Here is a 23,258-nt window from a genome sequence, read left to right as displayed (position 1 = left end):
TTAGTGCTTAAAATACTGGGAGTATAACCAATAGTGCAATTGTACCCTGCTATTTATCTGTATCTACCATTAGATGCTGGGGGTGAAGTAATGAACATCCCAGACATCTATGTTTTAACTTTTAACCATTTGATTTAATGCATAAGACATTCTTATCACTTGGTTGATTTTTTCTAAACATCAAGTTCTCATTATTATGTGAGTAATAGATTAGATCTCCGCTATATAGTAATCACCTGAGAACCACGATTAGAGCCAACAAATCCAATTAGGGCTGGCACATTGTTTTTCCAATTAATATACCTGACACTATACGTAAATATTTCATATTCGGTACCAAAAAAATAAACAAACTATCAAACTCTACAATTAACCAAAGTGGGATGAAAGTGAGATTAAATGCCCTCGGGAACATCGCGCAACATCGGCCCCTCACGCACAATAACAACAGGTCTGACCTTACTCAGAAATTGCTAACCTCGTCGCACGCAGTAAGCTTGGCTAATTTACGCATGCCCATGCAATGGCATTCAACTGGACAGGCACGTCTGCGTTTCTCCAATCACTCCAAAGGGAAGTGGGCAGCTCTATAAGCTGGGGGGCATCTTGGTATAGAGCTGCGGTAGCATTGCGGTCGTGGTGCGATTGCATTCATTTGTACATTTTCACAGCGAGCGGGTGCATACAATTGCAGACCTACGATCTGTGTTGAATCAGGCACTTAGTACATCAACAATACGAACCAGTCAGCTCCTAACTGTCATTTTTCATATACAGCCTGTAAAATGTTAGATGTAGATTGGTTGTAGAGGTGTAACTATAATGGGTGCATGGTGTGCGGTGCACATGAGCCCCAGGGTCCAAGGGGGTCAACACCGCACACTATGCACCCATTTATTCAATACTTACCTGTCTGGAGTCCCACGTCAGCAGTAGCAGCACTGTATAAATCACTGGCATAATGGTTTGGCAGCCATTTTCACAGCGTTTTGTACATGCCGGCGCCGGCTACATAGGATGGGCCCTGGACGGAGATTGCACATGACCCCTTCCTCTCTTAATACGTCTTTGAGTGGTTGGTACTTTGGGGCCTATTCATTATGTTAATTATCGGGACCCCATAGGGAACGAACGGGTTGCGATGCCGGAGCAGGAGCATTCGCCATCTGAACACTGTAATTGCTCCCGCAGTCAAGCTCCGAAAATATAATATTTTCGGAGCTTGATGAATACTGTCCCCATACTAGTGTATGGGGACATTGGGCCATTCCGCAAGAGTTAGGTAAGTAGGAGATACTGTACCTGTGATATCTCCTGCTTTACCTTCATGATGAATGGCACAATAACTTCATTTTCACAATTGCAGGCAAAAATGTGCATTTTCACCTGGTTTTGTGAAAATTAAGTGATGATGAATAGACCCCTTTATCTCTCCACTCTCCACTTTATCTCTCTCCAAGCTTGATAAATCTCCACTTGAGTTACCAAGGACATATTTTAATCTATGATGATTTAGGTTCCTAAAAACTTAAAGCTATGAAATCACTGCTGGTTGCAAGTACATCTGAAGGATTAAAAGTAGTTTATTCGTGTTGATTAGACAGAAGTCTACAGGAATCTGTGACCTGCAAACTTGATTTGTGCTAGGGAATAGGATTGCCACCTAGCAACTGCTGGTGGATTAGGCAGTAAGCCTTCTTATGATCATTGGAGGCAGGGAAAGTGAAATTAATTTCACATCCCTGCCTGCACAATATAGGGAGGAGCAGGGTTGACAGTCTACTCTCCGTAGGGCAGCATTAAGGCTTGTGGGGGCCCTTGGACAACTAAGTTGTGGGGGCCCCCACTAAGCCACATGGAACCTACCCCCCTCCCCCGCCACATGTTAAACTTGCACACACACATAAAATACATATGTAGCAAACATATATATTTTATATAACGTACACACTAACACACACACATATACAGTATGCACTAACTCACACATATACAGTATACACAAACACATATACACTAACACATATACATTTATAGATAGAGGAACTGTAAATAAAGCACAAAATTACTACCATACACACACTAGCACATATATACACATTAACACATACATACACACTACACTAACACATGCCACAGTATACATACACTAACACATACTGTATATACAATAACACATACACATATGTACACACATACACACACTAACACATACAGTACTGTGTATACAATATCACATATATACACATAAACACATATAGTACACACATATATATGTATACACATATAGTACACTTACAGTCTATGCAGTTGCTGCTCACTTCATTAGGCCCCATCCCCTCGCGCTGTACTGCTGTGATTTGCGGGTCATATGGGGTGGGGCTTGTCATGTTGGCTCCGCCCCCATTTCAGCAAAAGTAGAAGGGGGAATTTTGGTCGTATGGGGGGGTTTCTAGGTACTCAGAACCTCCTCCTCGCATGCTCTAGTGGTGGGGCCCCCTCTGTGTGTGGGGGCCCCGGGGCGACCGCCCCTGTTGCCCTCCCCTTAATCCGGCCCTGACTCTGGTCAGTCATGCAGCCAACGGCGCAACTAGGTTATTCGGAGCCCAGGGCAAATGTAAAAATGTAGCCCTCCCCTCCCCCATATACTATGTGTGTACGCCGAAGCCGCGCATGATGAAAAATGGGCGTGGTCACTTAAAAACAGGGTGTGTCAACATGACACACCCCTTTATCATCACTCTGAACATTCCTTTCCATATGCACCTTAACCCCAGTAGTGCCCCTTAAACAGCACCCCCAGTATGCAATGTCCCCAGTTGTGGTCCCTCTTATGCAGGCCCATAGTAGTGCCCCTTATACAGTACCCCCAGTAGTGGTCCCCCTTAAACAGCCCCCCATTAGTTCCCCTTATACAGTACCCCCAGTATGCAATGCCCCCAGTAGTGGTCCCCCTTATGCATCCCCTCATTAGTTCCCCTTATTCAGTGCCCCCAGTAGTGGTCACCCTTATGCAGGACCCCAGCAGTGATCCCCCCAATCCAGTGTCCCCTATACAGGGCCCCCTGTAGTGGTCCTCCCTCTTTAGTGCCCCCAGTAGTGGTCCCCTAGTAGTAAGCCCGTTATATAGTGCCCCAGTAATAGTTTCCCCCCCAGTAGTAGTCCCCAGTAGAGGTTCCCCCTCCCGATGCAGTGCCCACAGCAGTAGCCCCCCCCAGTAATGGTGTCTCCAGTAGTAGTAGCTCCCCCCAAGTAATGGTGCCCCCAGTAGTAGTAGCTCACCCCCCAGTAATGGTGCCCCCAGTCAGGGGTGTATCTAGTGATCCAAGCGCCCCTGGCAATGTAATGGACTGGCGCCCCCCCATGCAGAGGCCCCAATAGTAATCCCTCAGTAGTAATCCCCCCTATGCTGCATTGCCCCCAGTAGTAGCCCCCCTATACAGTGCCCCCAGTAGTAGTCTCCCCATACAGTGCCCCTCAGTAGCAGACCCCAGTAGTAGTCCCCCACTATACACTGTGGTCTGCCCTAAACTTGTGGGGCCGGGGGACTTGGCTACTGGTAGCACTGCCGGGCAGCTCCCCCCCTTTGGTCAGCGCCCCTGGTGAGTGCCATCCTCACCAATGGGTAGATACGCCCCTGCCCCCAGTAGTAGTAGCTCCCCCCCAGTAATGGAGCCCCTAGTAGTAGTAGCTCCCCCCCAGTAATGGTGACCCCAGTAGTAGTAGCTCCCCCCCAGTAATGGTGCCCCCAGTAGTAGCTCCGCCCCAGTAATGGTGTCCACAGTAGTAGTAGCTCCCCCCCAGTAGTGGTGTCCCCAGTAGTAGTAGCTCCCCCCCAGTAATGGTGTCCCCAGTAGTAGTAGCCCCTGCCCCGCCCTCCCCCCCCCCAATAGTGCAGACACACAAGTTACAAAAAATTTGTAAAAATACACTTACCTGAATCCATGCTCCGGCTCCGGTCACTGCTCCCGCCACACGTCAGTCCTCCTGGGCTGGCACGCTCAGTATTATGAGAGAGACGTCATGACATCTCTCCCATTACCCACTGCATGAGCCGGAAGGCGGAGCTCATGAGTGAGCTCCAGCCCGGCTCTTGCAGTGGGCGCTGCAGCAGTCAATGAGAGTCTGTCTGACTCTCATTGGCTGCTGATTCACACACACATCGCTGCCGCTCGGCAGTGATGTATGTGCAGTAGCAGCAGCAGCCAATGAAAGTCGTCTGACTCTTATTGGTTTCTGGTTAACACACATATCGCTGCCGAGCTGGTGGCGATGTGTATGTTAGCACAGCCTGAGCCCGCCTCCCACCCTCCTCCTGGCGCTATTGGGCAAGCGCTCAGGGGGAGGAAAGGGGCTCGGCTGTGCAGCACAGGACCTGCGCAGGGAAGCCTAGCGCTGGTCCTGTGTAAATGTGTAGGGCTGACCGCACACACTGCAGTCGGTGCTACACTGCCTAACTAGGGTGGGCCGGACCATGGCCGGTGGCGCCCCCCGTGCGCCGCCAGTCCTATGGCGCCCAGGGCACATGCCCTGCTCGACCCCCTTTAGTTACTCCACTGCCTGCAGCAGCAGCATGGTGTGGGGAGCCAACTGTGCTATCTCCCTCCTCAGCGTGACACTGATACACACCCTAGATCATGCACTGAGCTGAACAAGCTGTGTTCAGCCTGTGCTGTGATCGGAGCCTGTGTAATGAGCTGCCTGCGCATTACACAGGCTCCGATCACAGCACAGGCTGAACACAAACACAGCCTGCTCAGCTCAGTGCATGATCCAGACTGTGCTAAGGGGGGCGATCGCTACAATCACCACCACCCCCCCTGGATCCGCCATTGCTCTCCGCCCAGTGCAACGGCACCAGCCGTACTGCCCTCCTTATGGCTCTGATGAAGTGATATGTCCCTGATTTTAAGTTTAGGTATGAAGTTGATGATCTTAATTTATAGTTGTCCTTCAATGTTCTATGCCGAAAGACAACAGCTTTACCATTCAGTTTCTAACTGAATTAACCACAGTTGTGATACGGTAATTCATATGAATGAACATTGTAAAATAATATAGTTAAACTGACGATTGCTCCATTCAGAATAGGAACACTGTAAGTGACTATAATTTTCAGGTAAGAAGGTAGGTATACTGAGAATAACCATCTTTTGCTGACATTGTAGTTTGGATGTGTTTTCATTCACAGATACCCGAGTCTACCTGCTCCAGGCAATGCTCAGACGGCCAGGTGAAGATGATCAAAGACTTCCAGTCCTGCTGCTTTGATTGTGTCACATGTCCTGAAGGAACCTATGCAAATTCTACAGGTGATTATTACAGCTGCTGTACATGTGGACCATCGTTGGGCATTTACCAAGGGTTAATAATCTATATAATGAGAACAGTAATCAGAAAGATTAACATATTTAGCTTACTTTCATCCATGGGCATTATACCCAATTACCAAGCCCCCTAGCATTTTTTGGTGGTGGTGGTGGGGCGGGCAGGTGGGCTGACAATACACTCCAGTTACCTACAGTCTGCTCTTATTGCCCAGGGCTTCACTGCACATAGGTTGACCACAATGATGTTCAGTACTGCATAACATCTATAGTGGATGGGCCAGTAGATTGATGGCTCCCAACAACAACTGCCGGGCCCCACAGTAGCCGTATGGGATGTTATAGGGCTATTCTTATATAGTAAAACTGTCACCTATCATTGTTTTCTCCTATATTGCTAGACACTACAATGTTACCTTCACAGTGAACACATTTATGTCTTTTCCTTCTCACAGAGTGCACACTGTGTCCTGCCGGCCAGTGGTCCAAGCCAGAAAGTATAACCTGCCAGCGTCCAACTTTTCTCTTTCTAACATGGTATAACTACTATGTTATTGCTCTCTTTGGATTCATGGGAATCATCATATGCCTTATTTTGACAGCCACAGTGATCTTATTCCAACACCGTCATACTATTCTAGTTGTTGCTTCTGGTGGGCTTCAATGTTTCATTATCCTGTTTGGTCTGCTATGTATGTGTGTCTCCATCATCTTGTACATCGGAGAACCTTCTGACTTAATGTGTCTTCTGCAGCAACCCCTGCTGTCCATAAGCTTTACCACATTACTGGGACCCTTACTGGTGAAATCCATACAGCTTCTGTTCTCTTCACTGTCAAGAACATCGTGTCTGTACAAACTGATACACCAGGGCAGGTGGATCATCTTACTTTGTACTTGGTTGGGTCAGTTTCTCTTCTGTGCTATGTATGTGAAGTCAACCCAGCCCTTCTCAGTGAAAGTGGCTTCCTTAGATGTGAGTTCATTAGTTATTTATCTCAGTTGTAAATATGAACCATTGCTACAGTTCGGTTTGATGTTTGCCTATAACGGTCTCCTGGTCTTACTTTGCTTTACATGTTCCTTCATGGCTGAGAAACCAGTCCACCAGTATTACATGGCGAGAGATATCACTGTAGCAATGCTCACTCTAATTCTAGCCTGGATCATTTTCATACCCACCTATGTCAGTGCCGGTGCTGCCTACAAATCTCTCATTCAGATGTGTTTTATTCTTAGCAGCTCTCTGGGGGTTTTGTCAGGTGTTTTTTTCCCCAAATGCTACCTTCTCATCTATAAAAAGGAGTTAAACAGCAGTGAATATTTTGGGACATACATTCCAACCAGACAAGATGAAAAGGCAGCAGAATAGAGACCCATTTTGGGTTTCCAGCATTTTTGGACACTTGTTAACATTTGAAAGGACATTACAATAAAATATAATGTATTCGGAAAAAATATGCATGATTTGATTTATTTTCTTAATAAAATAAACAAGGGTACCCCATGAGGTGATATGCTGTGTTATCATGCCAGTAAGTGCCTGGACATGGGATTTTTGGCACGCAACTACAAAGTTCTCCCTTTCTCTGTAAATGCCACAATGGTCAAAATTCTAAGATAAACTTTTCTGAACAATTTTGAATTACCTATTAAAGGGTAAGTTCACTTTTAGACCTTCCCTGCTGTTTAGGCATCTCCTCCCAAACCAGTGTCGGACAGCACGCAGTCTCCAGAGGAGATAGCTTGCAGTCTAAACTCATCCTAGCTGACTAAGTGCCTGATTCAGAATTGTACTCATACCCAATTATTTACGAACAACTCTGATGTTTGGAGACCTGCGTATGTGCAGGTGCTGTACTGTAAGATCGCTCGCACTACCCTGGACACCGCAGTCTGATTGACAGGCCATGGGATAGACAAATAGATCCTGCATCAGAATATAATAAACAATTCACAAACCAACAATTGAATACAATAAACCAATAATAGAATAATCCACTATGTTGGTGGTGCTCCCCGGAGAAAATATAAATCCTACTCATAGTAAACAAAAAACCTCTAGACTGAGGCTAAAAAAGAAATTCCCTACCTGGGGCACGCTTATTAGATATAAATTATGAAATGGTAGTAAAATTAAAACTTAACCTTTAATGTAGTTGTATAAGTAAAATATATAGGGTATATTAGAGCTTTAAATTATTGACCATATATATCAGTCTCCCCTATTTTAATGTGATACTAAATAGTATGCTCAGTCAGGTGAAAAAAATATATTATTATAATCAGCACTCTATAGATAGAAATACATGGGGATTCAATCATCCCTTAGTGAGTTCTATGGCAGCACGCTCCTGCAATAATTAATATTGGTGGATATGGGCTACAGAAAGCTTCCTTAGAAAAATTATTTATTATAATAAATTGAGGTTAAGCCCATAATATCCACCTTGGTATACTAATTTGAAGAGCCACAATTTCTGCTTTAATAGATAATTGCACCTTGCCCGGATTTAAAAAGCCTAAACAGGATAGACAGGGTAAATCCTGAAAACCTGAAATTTGTGCAAAAAGGATAGAAACATTTTTTTTAGATTTAATAAATGATTGCACTCTGCCCATATATCACAGGCTGCACATATATAGTACAATTCCCATCACTTTTTCTGATTTCTATGTGGAAATGTATCGGCTTTAAGTCAAAGGAAATTATACACAAGATGTGTTGATTTAATATCTTAACTAGTTTGACAATTCAATCCCATATTTTAGAAAAATGTGGATAGGGCAAAGTACAGCGCTAATGCCCTGATCACCTTCTACCGAAACGCGCGTCCGGCATTCACTCCCTGTCACAGCGGGGAGCAGTATATGGCAGCCAACACCTGCAACTTGGTCTGATATATTTTAGACTCAGGTAATTTCTCCAGTGGGTAGCGACTTTCCCGGCGGCGAATCCTGTCCTTGCGCTGCCCAGGCAACAAGGACAGCCTAACACCGCATACGGGACAGTGTCCTCCCACCTGCCTTTCTCTCTCTCTATCAGTGCTGTCCGGGATCCCTCTCTCATCTGAGGTCTGCTCAGTGAAGACCTCAGACAGTAGAAGGTGATCAGGGCATTAGCGCTGTACTTTGCCCTATCCACATTTCTCTAAAATATGGGATTGAATTGTCAAACTAGTTAAGATATTAAATCAACACATCTTGTGTACAATTTCCTTTGACTTAAAGCCGATACATTTCCACATAGAAATCAGAAAAAGTGATGGGAATTGTACTATATATGTGCAGCCTGTGATATATGGGCAGAGTGCAATCTTTTATTAAATCTAAAAAAAATGTTTCTATCCTTTTTGCACAAATTTCAGGTTTTCAGGATTTACCCTCTCTATCCTGTTTAGGCTTTTTAAATCCGGGCAAGGTGCAATTATCTATTAAAGCAGAAATTGTGGCTCTTTTAGGCCCTAGTTCCATGTTTTCAGGATTTACCCTGTCTATGCACATTTTGGAATGACATTTCGCATAACATGTGTATGTAACTCAATGATACATGTATCTGAGCTAAGTGCAATTATTTATTTGATTATTGTTAATGAATTGTTGGATGCAATTAGTTATCTGATTATTGTAAGGCACTAGCTCCAGGTTTTCAGGATTTATCCTGTCCATGCATACTTTGCAATGAGATCCGCACAATATGTATATATGATTTAATAATATATGTATCTGGGCTAAGTGCAATTATTGCAAAAGAACTGCTGGGTGAAATTATTTATCTGATTACTGTAAATGTACTGTTGAAATATTTTATGTATAAGTAAAGTGTAATTATTTATCAGATCAAATGCTACGTTCCTTTTCTTTTGTGCACCAGCTCCAGGTTCTCATGATTTACCCTGTTTTTGGTCATTTTTTGCAATTTAAACAATATGGATATATGATTTAACTACATATGTATTGGGCCAAGTGCAATTAATTATTTGACCATCAAGAATGAATTGTTGAGATACCCTGGGTACTAAGACTGCACGCTTTTACTATATGATGTATATAATCATGAACTGTTAAGGATTCATATATACTGCAGTCTAACGGGCCAAGTGCAATATTCAAATAAGTATACCAAGGTGGATATTATGGGCTTAACCTCAATTTATTATAATAAATCATTTTTCTAAGGAAGCTTTCTGTAGCCCATATCCACCAATATTAATTATTGCAGGAGCGTGCTGCCATTGCACTCAGTAAGGGATGATTGAATCCCCATGTATTTCTATCTATAGAGTGCTGATTATAATAATATATTTTTTTCACCTGACTGAGCATACTATTTAGTATCACATTAAAATAGGAGAGACTGATATATATGGTCAATAATTTAAAGCTCTAATATACCCTATATATTTTACTTATACAACTATATTAAAGGTTAAGTTTTAATTTTACTACCATTATATAATTTATATCTAATAAGCGTGCCCCAGGTAGGGAATTTCTTTTTTAGCCTCAGTCTAGAGGTTTTTTGTTTACTATGAGGCCATGGGATAGGCCATAGGACCTGTCCAATCAGCTGATGTATACAAGGCATGTAAACAAATCAGTCACACAGCCATGCTGACAGTATCTGGACTCTCCACCAGGTGTAGATTCCTGATGGGCCATCAAGTAAGTAGTAGCTAAATCAACCATTTATTCAATGAGAAGTCATATAAACTTTAGATAAGATGGTATATGGACTACATAAGATGTTTCCTTCAGTCCTGACCCTATGTGGCAAGGTTGTGGATATAGAGGTGATTTTCTTCATGTAAGATAGAGTTGTCTGTACACAATATTTACTCTTTTAGGTGATATATAAAAACATTATGCCAATATCAATCACTGGTTTGGGACTCATATTTTTCTAAAAACTTTAATAAGCTTCTATTACATGTCTCCAGGCTTCCAGGTGTACAATTGCAAAATCATGAAAACAGTCAACATCATCACCAATCCATCATAATCCATGTAGTTATAGTGTCACGGCTGCCAACACTTGAGACTCCTGGAAGGAGTCAGGCCTTTGGGCACTATAAACTGAGGTGGTTTTAGGAATGACCTGTTCAGGGAATCTCAGTAACACGGAATAAAAGTAAATAGAATTTATTCACAAGCAAAATATATAGCAACGTTTCACATAAAGTCTCAACAACACAGAAGTTCAGATATGCAGTAGTCAATATAGGAGCAATCCCCAATATGTAAATAAAGTCTCTGATACTAATGTGGTAGGGAACCCTGAGTTCAATATGAGGCTAAGACATCAGGATGGTATAAAGGATGTTACTAGGGTTGAGCCCTGTAGTATGATGAAAATCCGGAATAGGGCTGAGCCCTACAATGTAGTGAAGATCCGGAACAGGGTTGAGCCATGAGACATGGTGAAAATCCAAGACCGGGTTGGGCCCTGTGATGTGAAGCAGGGTTGAGCCCTGTGATGTGAAGCAGGATTGAGCTCTGTGATGCAGTGAAGATCTGTGACAGGGTTGAGCCCTGCAATGCAGTGAAAAACTGGAACAGGGTTGAGCACTGTGATGTAGTAAAGATCTGGAGCAGGGTTGAGCCCTGTGATGTAGTGAAGATCCGGGACAGGGTTGAGCCCTGCGGCATGAGGAGGATCCAGAGCGGGGTTGAGCCCCACGATGCACGAAGGGTCCGGCGACGATAACTGTGACGGTGCAGTTGACAACTGTAGTAAAGGTGAGTTCAATGTCCATGGAAGTAGAAGACAACAGGCAGAGTAAATAATCCAGCAGGGGATGCAACCACAGCAATGGAGCAGAATAACAATACTTAGGCAATGGCAATGCTGAGCTCTGTAGTACGGCTGGTAACCAGTATCAGAAGTTTAACCAGAACACAGGCAGAGAGGCAGAGATATAGCAAAGTCCACCGCAAACCACAGGCACAGCAGGGATCTGGCAGGAGTCCAAGAAAGACCTGAAATTAACGTTGCACAGACAATGAGACACAATTAGTAACAGACTTTATACTAGAGGTCTGTGATCCATAGGAAGTTCAGAACATGTGACCCAAATGGAATCAGGTTTGAAATAATAAGCAATCAGAAATCCCACAACCTGACAACACGTTTGAGACAGATGATCATTATAACTCTCTATTCCCTGTATGTGGGGAACGCCAGCAACCAGGATAGCTCCTCCAATGACCACAATGGAACTTTGGCAAATGTAGTTTGTCTTTATGTACTGAAATAGTCACAGTCCTGCGATCTTGCGAGTTGTATTGCATGTAAGTCCCTCCCTCGTGATTTCAGGTGCTGTGAGGTCATCAAAATTGAATGGAAATGACTGGAAATGAATGGTATTGATGTTAATAACACTATAGGAACAAAAACGTGGAAGTTACATGATTTTTGCTGTTTTTACCAATTTTTAAAGAAAACCAAAACCAGAAACAAACCAAAACATTTGTGGGTGGTTTTGGCAAAACCAAAACATGATGATGATTTAGAACAAAAACACTATATATACTCGGAAATGGACCCAGCCACCCCAGGCTCTCCCTCCCATCCCATCTCCGAATACCACCCCCCCTTCCCCCTTTCTCTGTCCTCTTCTGTCCTGTTGTTGTGGCTGTTGGGGTTTTTAGTGAGATCCAGTAGGTCTACATAGTGGGAAGTAATATATTGTGGGCAATGGTAAGTTTATTGCACACTGAACATGGAATCCAGGCAGCATGTGTATAGGGAGAATAGTATTTTGTCTGTATGTTATTAAAGGTAGGGTAAAGATGAGGAACACGGGTGATAAAGTTTTTATTTATAATCAGCCTTAAGTGCCCACCCTTTGGCTGATGACATGCTAGAAGTATGGTCTGAGGAAATACAGTGTAATTAAATGTTTAACTATATATAATATAGACTTCAAAATGCATGTTGCCTGAAGGCAGTCATTTTGTGGGCCTGGGTGCTAAGGGGAGGGGGGTGGCCACGCCTGCTTGTTAAAACTTGTGCTAAAAATAGCGCTGAGGAGGGGGATCTCCTCCTTCTCCAATCCGGGCCATGGATTGGGTAATAAGTACACACCCCACCCCTTTCTTGGCACCCTTGATTTACACTATAGTTAGTTTCATTAGGAAAGGGAGTCATGTGTCTCATGTGTTAGTAATGTCAAAATTGCACTTTACAACAGAATAAACTATGTCTAAGGGCTCTATTTACTACAATCCGCATATAGAATGCAGATTGTAGTGTGATATTAACGACTGAATTCGCATTGCGAATTCAGGCAATACCACAGGGATTTACTACAAATCCCTTGCAGGGACAGAGCTTGTAATAAAGCCCTGCGAATCCCCTCTGCACACTAGTCACGGTATTTTCGCAAAAAATACTGTGACAAAATGCCTGCGCATGCGCCAACCAACCGCCGCTGCACCCCCCTAGCGTTGAGCCCAGGCCCCGTTGTTAAGCCCAGCCCCCTGCGATCGTGGACCCCCCATGAATCCCCCTCCCTTAATAGCACTTACCTGCAGTCATCAGTGCTCCGGTGATGTCTTCCATGCCTCTGGTCAGCTGATATCCCATACTGCACTGGGACCCGATCACCTGATGACCGGGCCGCAGTGCACCATGGGAGACCAGCTGACTGGAGGGAGAACATCACCGGAGCCCCGACCACCAGTTCCTGGAGTCAGGTAAGTACTTTTTATTTTAAGCAGAGATCAGCTTGCGGTCGGTTTAGACCACACAGCTGATCACTGGGACCGGCTCCGGGCTCTGCTCTGCCTTTTAGAGTTGAGTAGGAGCCCGGTAACAGGGGGAGACCCTGGATAACGCCACCTCCAGGTGGCGTTATTATCAAAGGGCTTTCCCCGGAATTTTTTCACAATTTATTTTTAGTAACTTTGGCCAGATCACATTTCTCATTACAATTATGGGAAATGCGATCTGCTTACTAAAAATAAGTGATACTTAGGGGTTGGAGTAAAATTTTACGAATTCTACTCCAATTGCCCTGTAATAACTATAGGTGATACTAAAATAATGTGAAAAGGGTGTTAAAACACCCTTTTTCACTTTATTTTAGTAAAAATAATGTTAATAAATAGAGCCCTAAGGCACACACTAAACACACAAGATGACATGAAACGGAGGCCGTCGCCACCCCCTCCCCCTGCCTTCTCCCCCAAATAGCAACAGACTGTCAATCACTGACAATCTGCTGCTGCTCTGCGTGTGAACTAGGGATGTGCAGGCTCGGATAGGTTCGAGTTTGCACGCCGAGTTCGGATTTTTCCCTCAAAAAAACGGGACTCAGAAAGAGGCAAAACGTCATCTTGCATGGACAAACATCATCATTCCTGGACAGTCCAGGAATGATGACCCATAGTGACCCATACTGTACATGCGCAATACGGATCCGGCGCCTGCGCTGATTCCCGGCCATCAGGAATCTGCATTTAGCAGTGAATAAGGCCCATAGACAGGAGTAGGATGGCTTCACGTTGTTGACATGCCCTTGGTTCTCTCTAGGCCTATAATAAAAGAAATGCTTTACGAAACCAGAAAAATGTGTTTTATATGCCAAAATGTTAATCATTTCTGTAACTAATCTGTTCCTTATTTATGGCTGTGAGTGCCGCTGTCAGTTATCTGACTACATAAGAACACATGAAAATGGGAATACACTTTTGATACAGTTTCAATTCATGTTCCCATTTCTTTTAATCATTAAAGATACATTTGTTGTTCTGAGACTGCATAAGGCTGGGTACACACTAGATAACCCAGCAATCTTGCCGATACGTAGGTAACATGATGTATGGTATTAAGGGCCTGATTCAGCACAGATCGCAAGATTGCACACGCACGCTCCCAGCCGCTGCAAGATTAGGCAAATGAATGCGATCGCAGCACTATACCAAAATGCCCGCCACTGTATAAAGACGCCCACTTCCTATTACTTACATCCGTAATACTTAACATCGGACCCATACGCACAGTTGTGGTTGAGCTAACGTCACTCACAAACTGCTAAACTTCCTGTCGGTATCTAGAGCTCAGGCTGCCTATGCCGTTGCAGGGGCTTAATTATGCATGCCCCTGTAACGCCGTTTAAACGCACTGGCACGCCTGCGTTCCTCCACCCACCCCCCGTCACCACTCACAAACGGTATTTCCTGTCAATCACTCTGCCATGGATCTGCGTAGCCACTGCGATCGCAGTCCCTATCGCAGTAGAGCATTTGTGCACGCGCACTGCGGCTTTGATGCATGCACATGCACAGTGCATAACAATCGGCCAACTCTGTACGCATTCGCATCTGCGATCCTTGCTGAATCAGGCCCTAAGTTCAAAATACTTCTGCACACCACATACATTGATAATTTATTTTATTAGTCAATATGTTATATGAATCACAGTTGCTATAGGATACACTCATGCACATTTATGGCGATACACGACCTAGGTTAATGTCTTAAAACTTAACAATAGTAACATTCCTTTTACATTTTGGTGAGCACCCTGCCTGACCGACTTTATGTTTCCATTGTTTACAAAGTAGATGAATCAACTTTCTACGCAACTTGCTGTGCCCAATCAGCAGGACAAGAGGGCTGAAGCCCATAAAGATATAAGCTCCAAAGTTTGCCATCGTCAGTAGAAATAATGTAGAGGATGAGCCTTTGGTAAAGTTGTAGAAGTTAGTTGCCACAATGTTGGTTCCCCAGCAGATAACAAACAGCACCACCAAGGTGGTGATCACCCAGGCTGCTTTGCGCTCAGATGCCATGCGGTTGATGGTTTTCTGTGCCACTATGGCATCGGAGTGCTGTTTTAGGGTGTACAAGGTACTTATGTTGGTGCTCAGCATAAGAATTACAGGAATGACTTCATGAATGACCAGTGATGTGGTGACAAACAGAAGGTTTGAATTAACACTGGGAAAGTCCCATACACAACCCAGCACAGGCCTGGTACTGGTGCCTATTAACTGCACTGAAAAGGTCACGTTGGATTCCACACGGGCTGTATACAACAAAGCTGGGATGTAATACAAGATGTTAAATGCCCACAATGCTGCTAGGACTTTGACTGTGGTCCAGAAAGCATTTCTCCTCAGTTTTAAATAACTGTTCTTGATGCTGATGTAATGGAAAACACTAACAGAAAATGTTCCCCAGACACTCATAGACCTCAGGAGAGTCCATATGAACATGAAGACCTTGCACCAGAATGTGGAGAATAATATGTTTATACCATTCAGGAAAGTGACAACCAAAACATTTCTGAAGAGGGAGAGTAGGAGCAGAATGATGGTCAGATTGGTCAGTATCAGATCAGAAGCTGGCATCATTTTGTGCTCTACTGCATTGCTTAATACTGTCAACAGGACCAGCGTGTTTCCCAGAATTCCAAAAGCCACCAAGACAATATAAAAAACTATGTCTATTGTTATGGCCATTTTAGTTTTCAGTGGTTTGTAGAGACTTCATGAAAGATCTTGATACAGGCAGAGATACTTTGAGAAAATCTGAGAAGGAAAGAAAAAAAAACTTTTAAAAATAAAAAAAGTCTCTATTCATTCAGAGTTATGGATACATCAAAGTTAGGTAAACTAAATACAACATAAGTCGGCCTCCAGGCAAACTCTACAGTTTTGACAAGTGTTCTGACCTGTGCCACTGCAGTAATACCAATTAAAAAAATAAAAATAATAAAATAATACTGAAAGGTTAGACACAGTATCCTGGAGCCTAAGAGAATGAGGGACTTCCCAAAATGTCTTGGGGGGGGGGGAGGTTTAGGAGATCAGTGACGTGCGAGGAGGTGAATGGCTGAGTAGGCACTAGTTAGTATCAGGGCCAGATTTACAGATACATATATGAACCAGAGGGTTCATGTGGGCATTATACAAAGGTGCAGCAGTATATAGTGCTGGAAATTTGGTGTGTTTTGATCAGGGATGTGTGGAAAAGGTAGACAGGGTAGGCAGTGCCTCACTTCCCATACACTTTTTACTGAAGAGTTTTGACTATAAAAATGGTTAGAATATTACAAAGAAGATATTTATAATATTTTCTTTAAATTTTACTTATAATTTTTACAGTCAAAACTCTGGAGTATACCTAAGTATGACAGGAAACGCTCTGCCTCACCTCACCGCACATCACTGACAGAGATAGGTATTTTGTGTCTTTGGCGCTGGATATATAGAGTATTCAGGTATAGTGTCTATTGATAACTATATACTTTTAGTATATACTTTTAGTGGAGATCTAATCTATTACTCACATAATAATGAGAACTTGATGTTTGCGACACATTGAATGACACAGCAGTCAGTTGCACTGAGAAATATGTTGTACAGACATTAGCACTTTTTCATGTAAGAAATTCGGTTTTATAATATTTTTCATTTTATTATTTTGTAAAAAAAATTGTCTATGTTGTTTTCTAGTATGGAATGTAGTGTTGTTTTGTATATATTTTTTTGGTTCAGAATAAATTTCAAATATATCTGCCTCATATTGTTCACCTTATGTGTATTATTTATTGCTCAAATATTGTAAGTATATACCATTTATTTAGTGCTTAAATTACTGGGAGTATAACCGATAGTGCAATTGTACCCTGCTATTTATCTGTATTTACCATTAACTGCTGGGGGTGAAGTAATGAACATCCCAGACATCTATATTTTAACCATTTGATTTAATGCATAAGACATTCTTATCACTTGGTTGATTTTTTCTAAACATCAAGTTCTCATTATGGGCTCTATTTATCAACATTATTTTTACTAAAATAAAGTGAAAAGGGTGTTTTCACACCCTTTTCACATTATTTTAGTATCACCTATAGTTATTACAGGGCAATTGGAGTAGAATTAGTAAAATTCTACTCCAACCCCTAGTATCACTTATTATTAGTAAAGCAGATCGCATTTCCCATAATTGTAATGGGAAATGTGATCCGACCATAGTTACTAAAAATAAATTGTAAAAAAATACCGGGGGAAGCCCTGTGATAATAACGCCACCTGGAGGTGGCGTTATCCAGGGTCTCCCCCGGTTACCGGGCTCCCACTCTGCTCTAACGGGGAGAGCAGAGGTGGGAGCCGGTACCAGTAAGCAGCTGTGTGGTCTAAATAGACAGCAAGCTGATTGCTGTAAAAAAAAGGAAAAAAAAAATGGAAACATTTTTTTTTTACTTACCTGACTCCAGGGACCGGTGATCGGGCCTCCGGTGATGGCTCCTCTCCGGTCAGCTGGTCTCCCACAGTGCACTGCTGCCCGGTCATCAGGTGATCAGGCCCCAGTGCAGTATGGGAGATCACCTGATCGGGAAGCCCGGAGAAGATCACCGGAGGCCAGGAGGATGCAGGTAAGTGTAATGAAGGGGGGGGTCGCGGGGGGGGGGGTCGTGGGGGTCCGCGTTCACAGGGGGCGGGGCTTAGTGCCGGGGGGCAGGGCTTAGCGTCGGTGGGGGGGTAGTAGCGGTGGTCGGTCGGAGCATGCGCGGGCTCTTAGTCGCGGTATTTTTTCCGAAAATACCGCGACTAGAGTGCGGATGGGATCCGCAGGGACAGAGCTTTATCGCAAGCTCTGTCCCTGCAAGGGATTTATAGTAAATCCCTGTGATATTGCCTGAATTCGCAATGCGAATTCACTCGGTAATATCACACTACAATCCGCATTCAATATGCGGATTGTAGTAAATAGAGCCCAATGTGAGTAATAGATTAGATCTCTGCTATATAGTAATCACCTGAGAACCACGATTAGAGCCAACAAATCCAATTAGGGCTGGCACATTGTTTGTCCAATTAATATACCTGACACTATAAGTAAATATTTCATATCCAGTACCAAAAATATACACAAACTATCAAACTCTACAATTAACCAAAGTGGGATGAAAGTGATTTTAAATGCCCTCATTTTAATTACTGACAATTATTTTTGCAACTACCTGGTTACACCTCCAGCCTGACCATATCTGCCCATTGTCCAGATAAATTCTATGTGTATCTGCAAAGTTGATGCACTAGTATTGGCATTTATTTACACACCATGTATAACTAGAATAGTCTACTTCATGTATATATATATCCTTAATATGGCTGGTTGGAACAAAAATCTGGTAATGTATGGGAGCAAATGACAATTGACCATTTGCTCCCAAATGACGGAAACCGCATTTAACCAATTTGTCTGAATGACCATTTTCTCTGTTTTCCAGTGTTTGGGTACAAATAGTCAATTGTCATTTGCTCCCATAGATTACCAGATTTTTGTTCCAACCAGCCAGATTGGGCAGATAATCATGTAGGGCGTGATGCAGGATGCCGGTCATCACATGCATGCCAGCGTTGGTAACGCCGGTATACATGACAATCCCTGCAAAGGACCACTCTGTCGGTAAGAGCGGTCCTTTGCGGTGTTGGGGCTTCCTGGTCTTTGACCCAGAAGCCCCTCCGGGAGTCCTTCTGCGCATGTGCAGAAAGACGCGCGTGCCGATTGGAGCCTTCTCTCAGCTCACTCCCGAAAGAAGCCCATAGGCTTCTATGGGTAACACCATAAGGACGATGGCGTTACCCACTGCAACTAAGCGGCTTGGTGCATATGAGAAATGCGGTCAAACCCGCATTTTCGAGGTTAGACCGCATTTTTCTCATTGATGCAATCCGCCCATGGTGCGTACCTAGCTTTAGTGTTCACTTATGGGATGTGGAACGCACTGTTGTATTTTTTTGTTTTTCAATTTATATTATGGGCTTCATACTGGAAAAAAAAACAAATGGAGGCTGTCTGCTAATGATGTTGTCCATGATAAATACAGTATGCACTCTTTATAGTACTTAATATAAATTAGAAAAATCCAGTTTTTCTCATTCTCTAAAATTACTTACATTTTCAGTGTTTTTTTTAAAAAAAAAACAATTTTTAAATGCTTTAGTTCTGAAACTAATAATTATATTTATTGCATTAGTTATCATTTATATTGATAAGAGGAAATATCCCTGGTATTAATCCCTATGTGGACTCTAGACTAACTGGAAAAAGCATTTACAGCCCAAACCTATTGCTAACTCCGTCTTGCAAGGTAGTGCAGGCTTTTCATAGCAGCCTTGCTTAGGTGTAATGTTTATTATATATGAACTGTAAGTATTACTGAATGTGAATATTGTAGGATATAGTAAAGCTGGATTTCCCCACCATCAAAAAACACTTCACTTGCCCACTATTCATATTAATCTAAGTTATTATATACAGCAATACTATAGATGGCAGAAGCACTTACCTCCGACTTTATGAATATGTCTTAGAGGGTCTGTGGCCTGATACACTTGTCACACAGTCTGTGGTCTGTGAGAATCTTAAGCCTCTATTCAGGAGCATCCTTTTTGCTGATAAATCATGTTTGCAGCCCATTAAACCTGAGCATCGGATGCTTAGCAACTAGATAACTCTTTCTTCAGATGTAGTTATCTTACTAATCTCCAGACCTCTGAGAATTCTCAACACTTTTACTTTCTGCTGCAAAATTACCTGAACACCTGGGATACATTTTAAATTTACATTGAAAATTGCATTTCAAGTGGTTCGGATGTAGAAAAAAAAATTGAATGAAGAGATGTGCGCCGACCCCCGTGTTTTGATTTTGGATCTGTGTCTCCTCTTGTTTTGGATCTGGGTTGGTTTTGCCAAAACCGCACTTGCGTGTTTTGTTTTTTGGTTTTGGATCTGTATTTTTTCAAAATAAATCATAAAAACAGCTAAAATCACATAATTTGGGCATGTTTTTGTTCCTACAGTATTATTAACCTCAATATTTATTTCCAGTCATTTCCAATCAATTTTGACCACTTCACAATATTGATTTTTTTCATCTAGTGTAGGGCCAAAAGGTTGCATCCAGCTAGCTGGCTGACTAAGCTAAGCGACAGCAGTGGGCGGCACTAACATGTGGCAGTTCAGCTTTCACCACGGATACAGGACCTGATTCAGAGCCGCTCGCAAAACGCGAGTGCTCGCTTTGAATCAGGGCGGCTGCATTTTTTTTTGACCCGGCCTCCTGGCCGCTCGCTAAGCTGTGGGTGACCACCCACAGCTTTAGCAAGCGGCCAGGTGATGGTCGTGATGGTTGCGACCATCGGGGCTTACGACGAGACCCTTGTGGTAGAGTCTCGTCTGCGCAAAGCCCCAGTGAGTTTCCGGCTCTAATAGAGACGGAAGCTCACTACTGACATCACTCGTGATGTCAGTAGGGCCGCCCCCAAATGGCAGGCATTCCTTCAGGTACGCCTGCGTTTGGCCAGCCACCCCACCTCCCCGCCTACAAAACAGGGCGAGCTGTCGATCAACATCGACAGCCGCCCCGTTTGTAGCGAGCCCTGGAGCGAGAGAATTTCTCTCTTGCCCCGAGGCTTGCGCACACGCAGTGTGCACGCGGCGCATGCGCACTCCCTGGCCTTCGACCCGCTTGCGAGCGCATAGCACTTGCGAGCGGGTCTGAATCAGGCCCACAGTGTGTTATAAAGTGTGGGTTGAATACACCAATTGTGCACTTACTGTGACAGGCAGTGCAGGGTGCTGGCGGTGTCCTCAATATTCAATGGGCCTACGCTGATTGGCTGAGAGCCGTGACAGACGGCTCTCTCAGCCAATAAGCGTTAAGCCCGCTCGACGCAAAACCTCGCAATCCGACAGCGGATAAGGGATCCGGGGCAGAAAGGGAGATCCGAGCTGTTTCTCGGATCCCCTCGGATCCCCTCAATTCGGGTGGGTCCGGTTCACAGAGAACCGGACCGGCTCATCTCTAGTAGTAATTCCCCCTGTAGTAGTAATGCCCCCTGCAGTAATGCCCTCAATAGTAATTCCCCCTGCAGTAATGCCCGCAATAGTAATGCCCCCTGTAGAAGTAATGCCCCCTGTATTAATGTCCCTCAATAGAAATGTCCCCTGTAGTAGTGCCCACAGTGGTAATGCCCCAATAGTAATGCACCCTTTAGAAGTAATGCCCCTGCAGTAATTCCCCCAATAGTAATGCCCCTTGTAGAAGTAATGCCTCCTGTAGTAATGCCCCCTGCAGTAATACCCCCTATAATAGTGCTCCCAATAGCAATGCCCCCTGCAGTAATGCCTCCTGTAATAGTGCCCGCAATAGTAATGCCCCCTGTAATAGTGCCTCCAATAGTAATGTCCCCTGTAATAGTGCCCCGAATAGTAATGCCCCCTGTAATAGTGCCCCCAATAGTAATGCCCCCTATATTAGTGCCCCCTGCAGTAATGCCCCCTGTAATAATGCCGCGCACACACACAAAAAAACCCACAATACTTACCTTAAGGCCCGCTCCTACATCTGCTGCCGTCCGGTCTGCCTGGCTGCTCTTTGGAGCTATGGGAGCGATGTCATGACATTATAACGTCTCTCCCATAGTGCACGGTGCAGAAGCCGGAGCTCAAGAGTGAGCTCCATCCTCCAGCTGCAAATGCCGCTGTAGGGAGGGAGTCGAGCACCTGCTGATAACAAAAAGTCTCAGCGGGCACTCGACAAATGGAGCCTCCCTGTGGCACCAGGCTGAGGTGAGCCAGAGGAGGCGGAACTGGTTCCGTCTCCAAATAGAAGTGACGCAGCACAGTTCCGCCCCGTTCCAGCCCACTTTAACCCCTGCCCGTACCACATTTGTATTCTCACCTATATTGGGTATTACATTACACACACAAAAATGTATTAAGCCTTTTAAAGAAAAGAGAAACTTCTAGCTAGCATTTATCAAGTACTAGGGGCAATTTGTCCAGTTCTCCACTTTGCAGAAAGCTTTATAATGCATTAGAAGACTTAGCAATTTATTTATTTGTTTTGTTTATATAAAAAAAATATATAAATCACATTTGGTTTTGTGTTACTACATTGAAATTTAAATTAAAAAAACACTTTTTGGGCCATATTGGTCAAAATTGTATATGGGGCGTTAGACAAAGGAAAAAACTAATAGTATTTCCTGAAACTGCAATGTCTTCTGAAAAAAACAAAGTACAATTAAAACTTACAGGAAATGCAGGAGAATTCTGTGATCTCTCTGCAGTTGCCCTCTTATTAAATAGGAAACAGTGATATAACCCTTTCCAGCTACAAAATAGTGGTTATCGCTGCTTCATAAATAGACCCCTTACCAAGGGCATATTTACAATGGGTGCAGGGTGTGCGGCGCAGAGTGGCCCCTGGGTACAGGGGGGGCACTCTGCACACCCTGCACCCATATTTTCAACTACTTACCCGTCCGAAGTTCCGTGCCAGCTGTAACGCTGCACAAAATACCTGGAAAATGGGCGCTACGGCCATTCTCCCGGTGTTTTGCACATGTGCAATAGGGAGATCACTGGGAAAATAGCGACTGTGCCATTTCCCCCATGACCTGCGCATGCGCAGTAGACTCTGGACACGGACCAATGTCAGAGTTTACTGCTGCAGTCAGTGCATGGCCACCGCCGGGGAGAGAGGAGGGGGTCCCAGACGTGGAATGCACATGGGCCCCCTCCTCTGTTAATATGCCTCTACCTCTTACTGTTGCTACTTTGCACTCTGCAAATCCTTCATTTCCTCTATCCCACTAGCAGGGACGGGCTGAGGGGGCAGGGTGCCATTTGCCCCCCGGGCTGGTACAATTTTAGTGGTCCAGGGCCACCCACAGCTGCTCTGCATATACATAGCTGGCTGTGGGAAGCAGACAGAATATGCTCCCCAATCGCTCTGTGCTATAACACAATGGGAGTAGCCTGGCAGCAGCCTCTGCCTTCCTCCCTGCCACAAGCCAAATCCCCGTCTGGCTGCAGCGAACATCCTAGGGTTGGCCCCAGTGGCGTAACTATAAATTTTGCTCCCCTCTGCCAAAAATTTTTCTTTCGCCTCCCCCCTC

At 44.0% G+C, this 23,258-nt stretch overlaps 2 protein-coding genes across 2 annotated transcripts in view; one reads left to right on the top strand and one right to left on the bottom strand.

Moving 5' to 3' along the window:
* The window catches only part of LOC148474405 (taste receptor type 1 member 3-like), a 50,027-nt gene extending 43,257 nt beyond the window's left edge, over positions 1–6,770 (top strand). The window contains exons 5-6 of the mRNA XM_088458687.1: positions 5,192–5,312; positions 5,783–6,770. Of these exons, the coding sequence (XP_088314813.1) occupies positions 5,192–5,312; positions 5,783–6,699 (1,038 nt within the window). The 3' untranslated portion in view covers positions 6,700–6,770. The remainder of the gene's footprint in view (positions 1–5,191; positions 5,313–5,782) is intronic.
* Positions 6,771–14,810: 8,040 nt separating this feature from the next.
* Positions 14,811–15,797, bottom strand: LOC148474404 (olfactory receptor class A-like protein 4). Its single transcript, XM_088458686.1, has one exon. The coding sequence runs from the start codon at positions 15,795–15,797 to the stop codon at positions 14,811–14,813; it is 987 nt and encodes a 328-aa protein (XP_088314812.1).
* Between the last annotated feature and the right edge of the window lie 7,461 nt (positions 15,798–23,258).

The sequence above is a fragment of the Taudactylus pleione genome, unplaced genomic scaffold (assembly GCF_031769625.1).
Source record: "Taudactylus pleione unplaced genomic scaffold, aTauple2 ptg000845l, whole genome shotgun sequence".
Taxonomy (NCBI): domain Eukaryota; kingdom Metazoa; phylum Chordata; class Amphibia; order Anura; family Myobatrachidae; genus Taudactylus; species Taudactylus pleione.
This window is presented reverse-complemented; position numbering and strand designations above follow the sequence as displayed.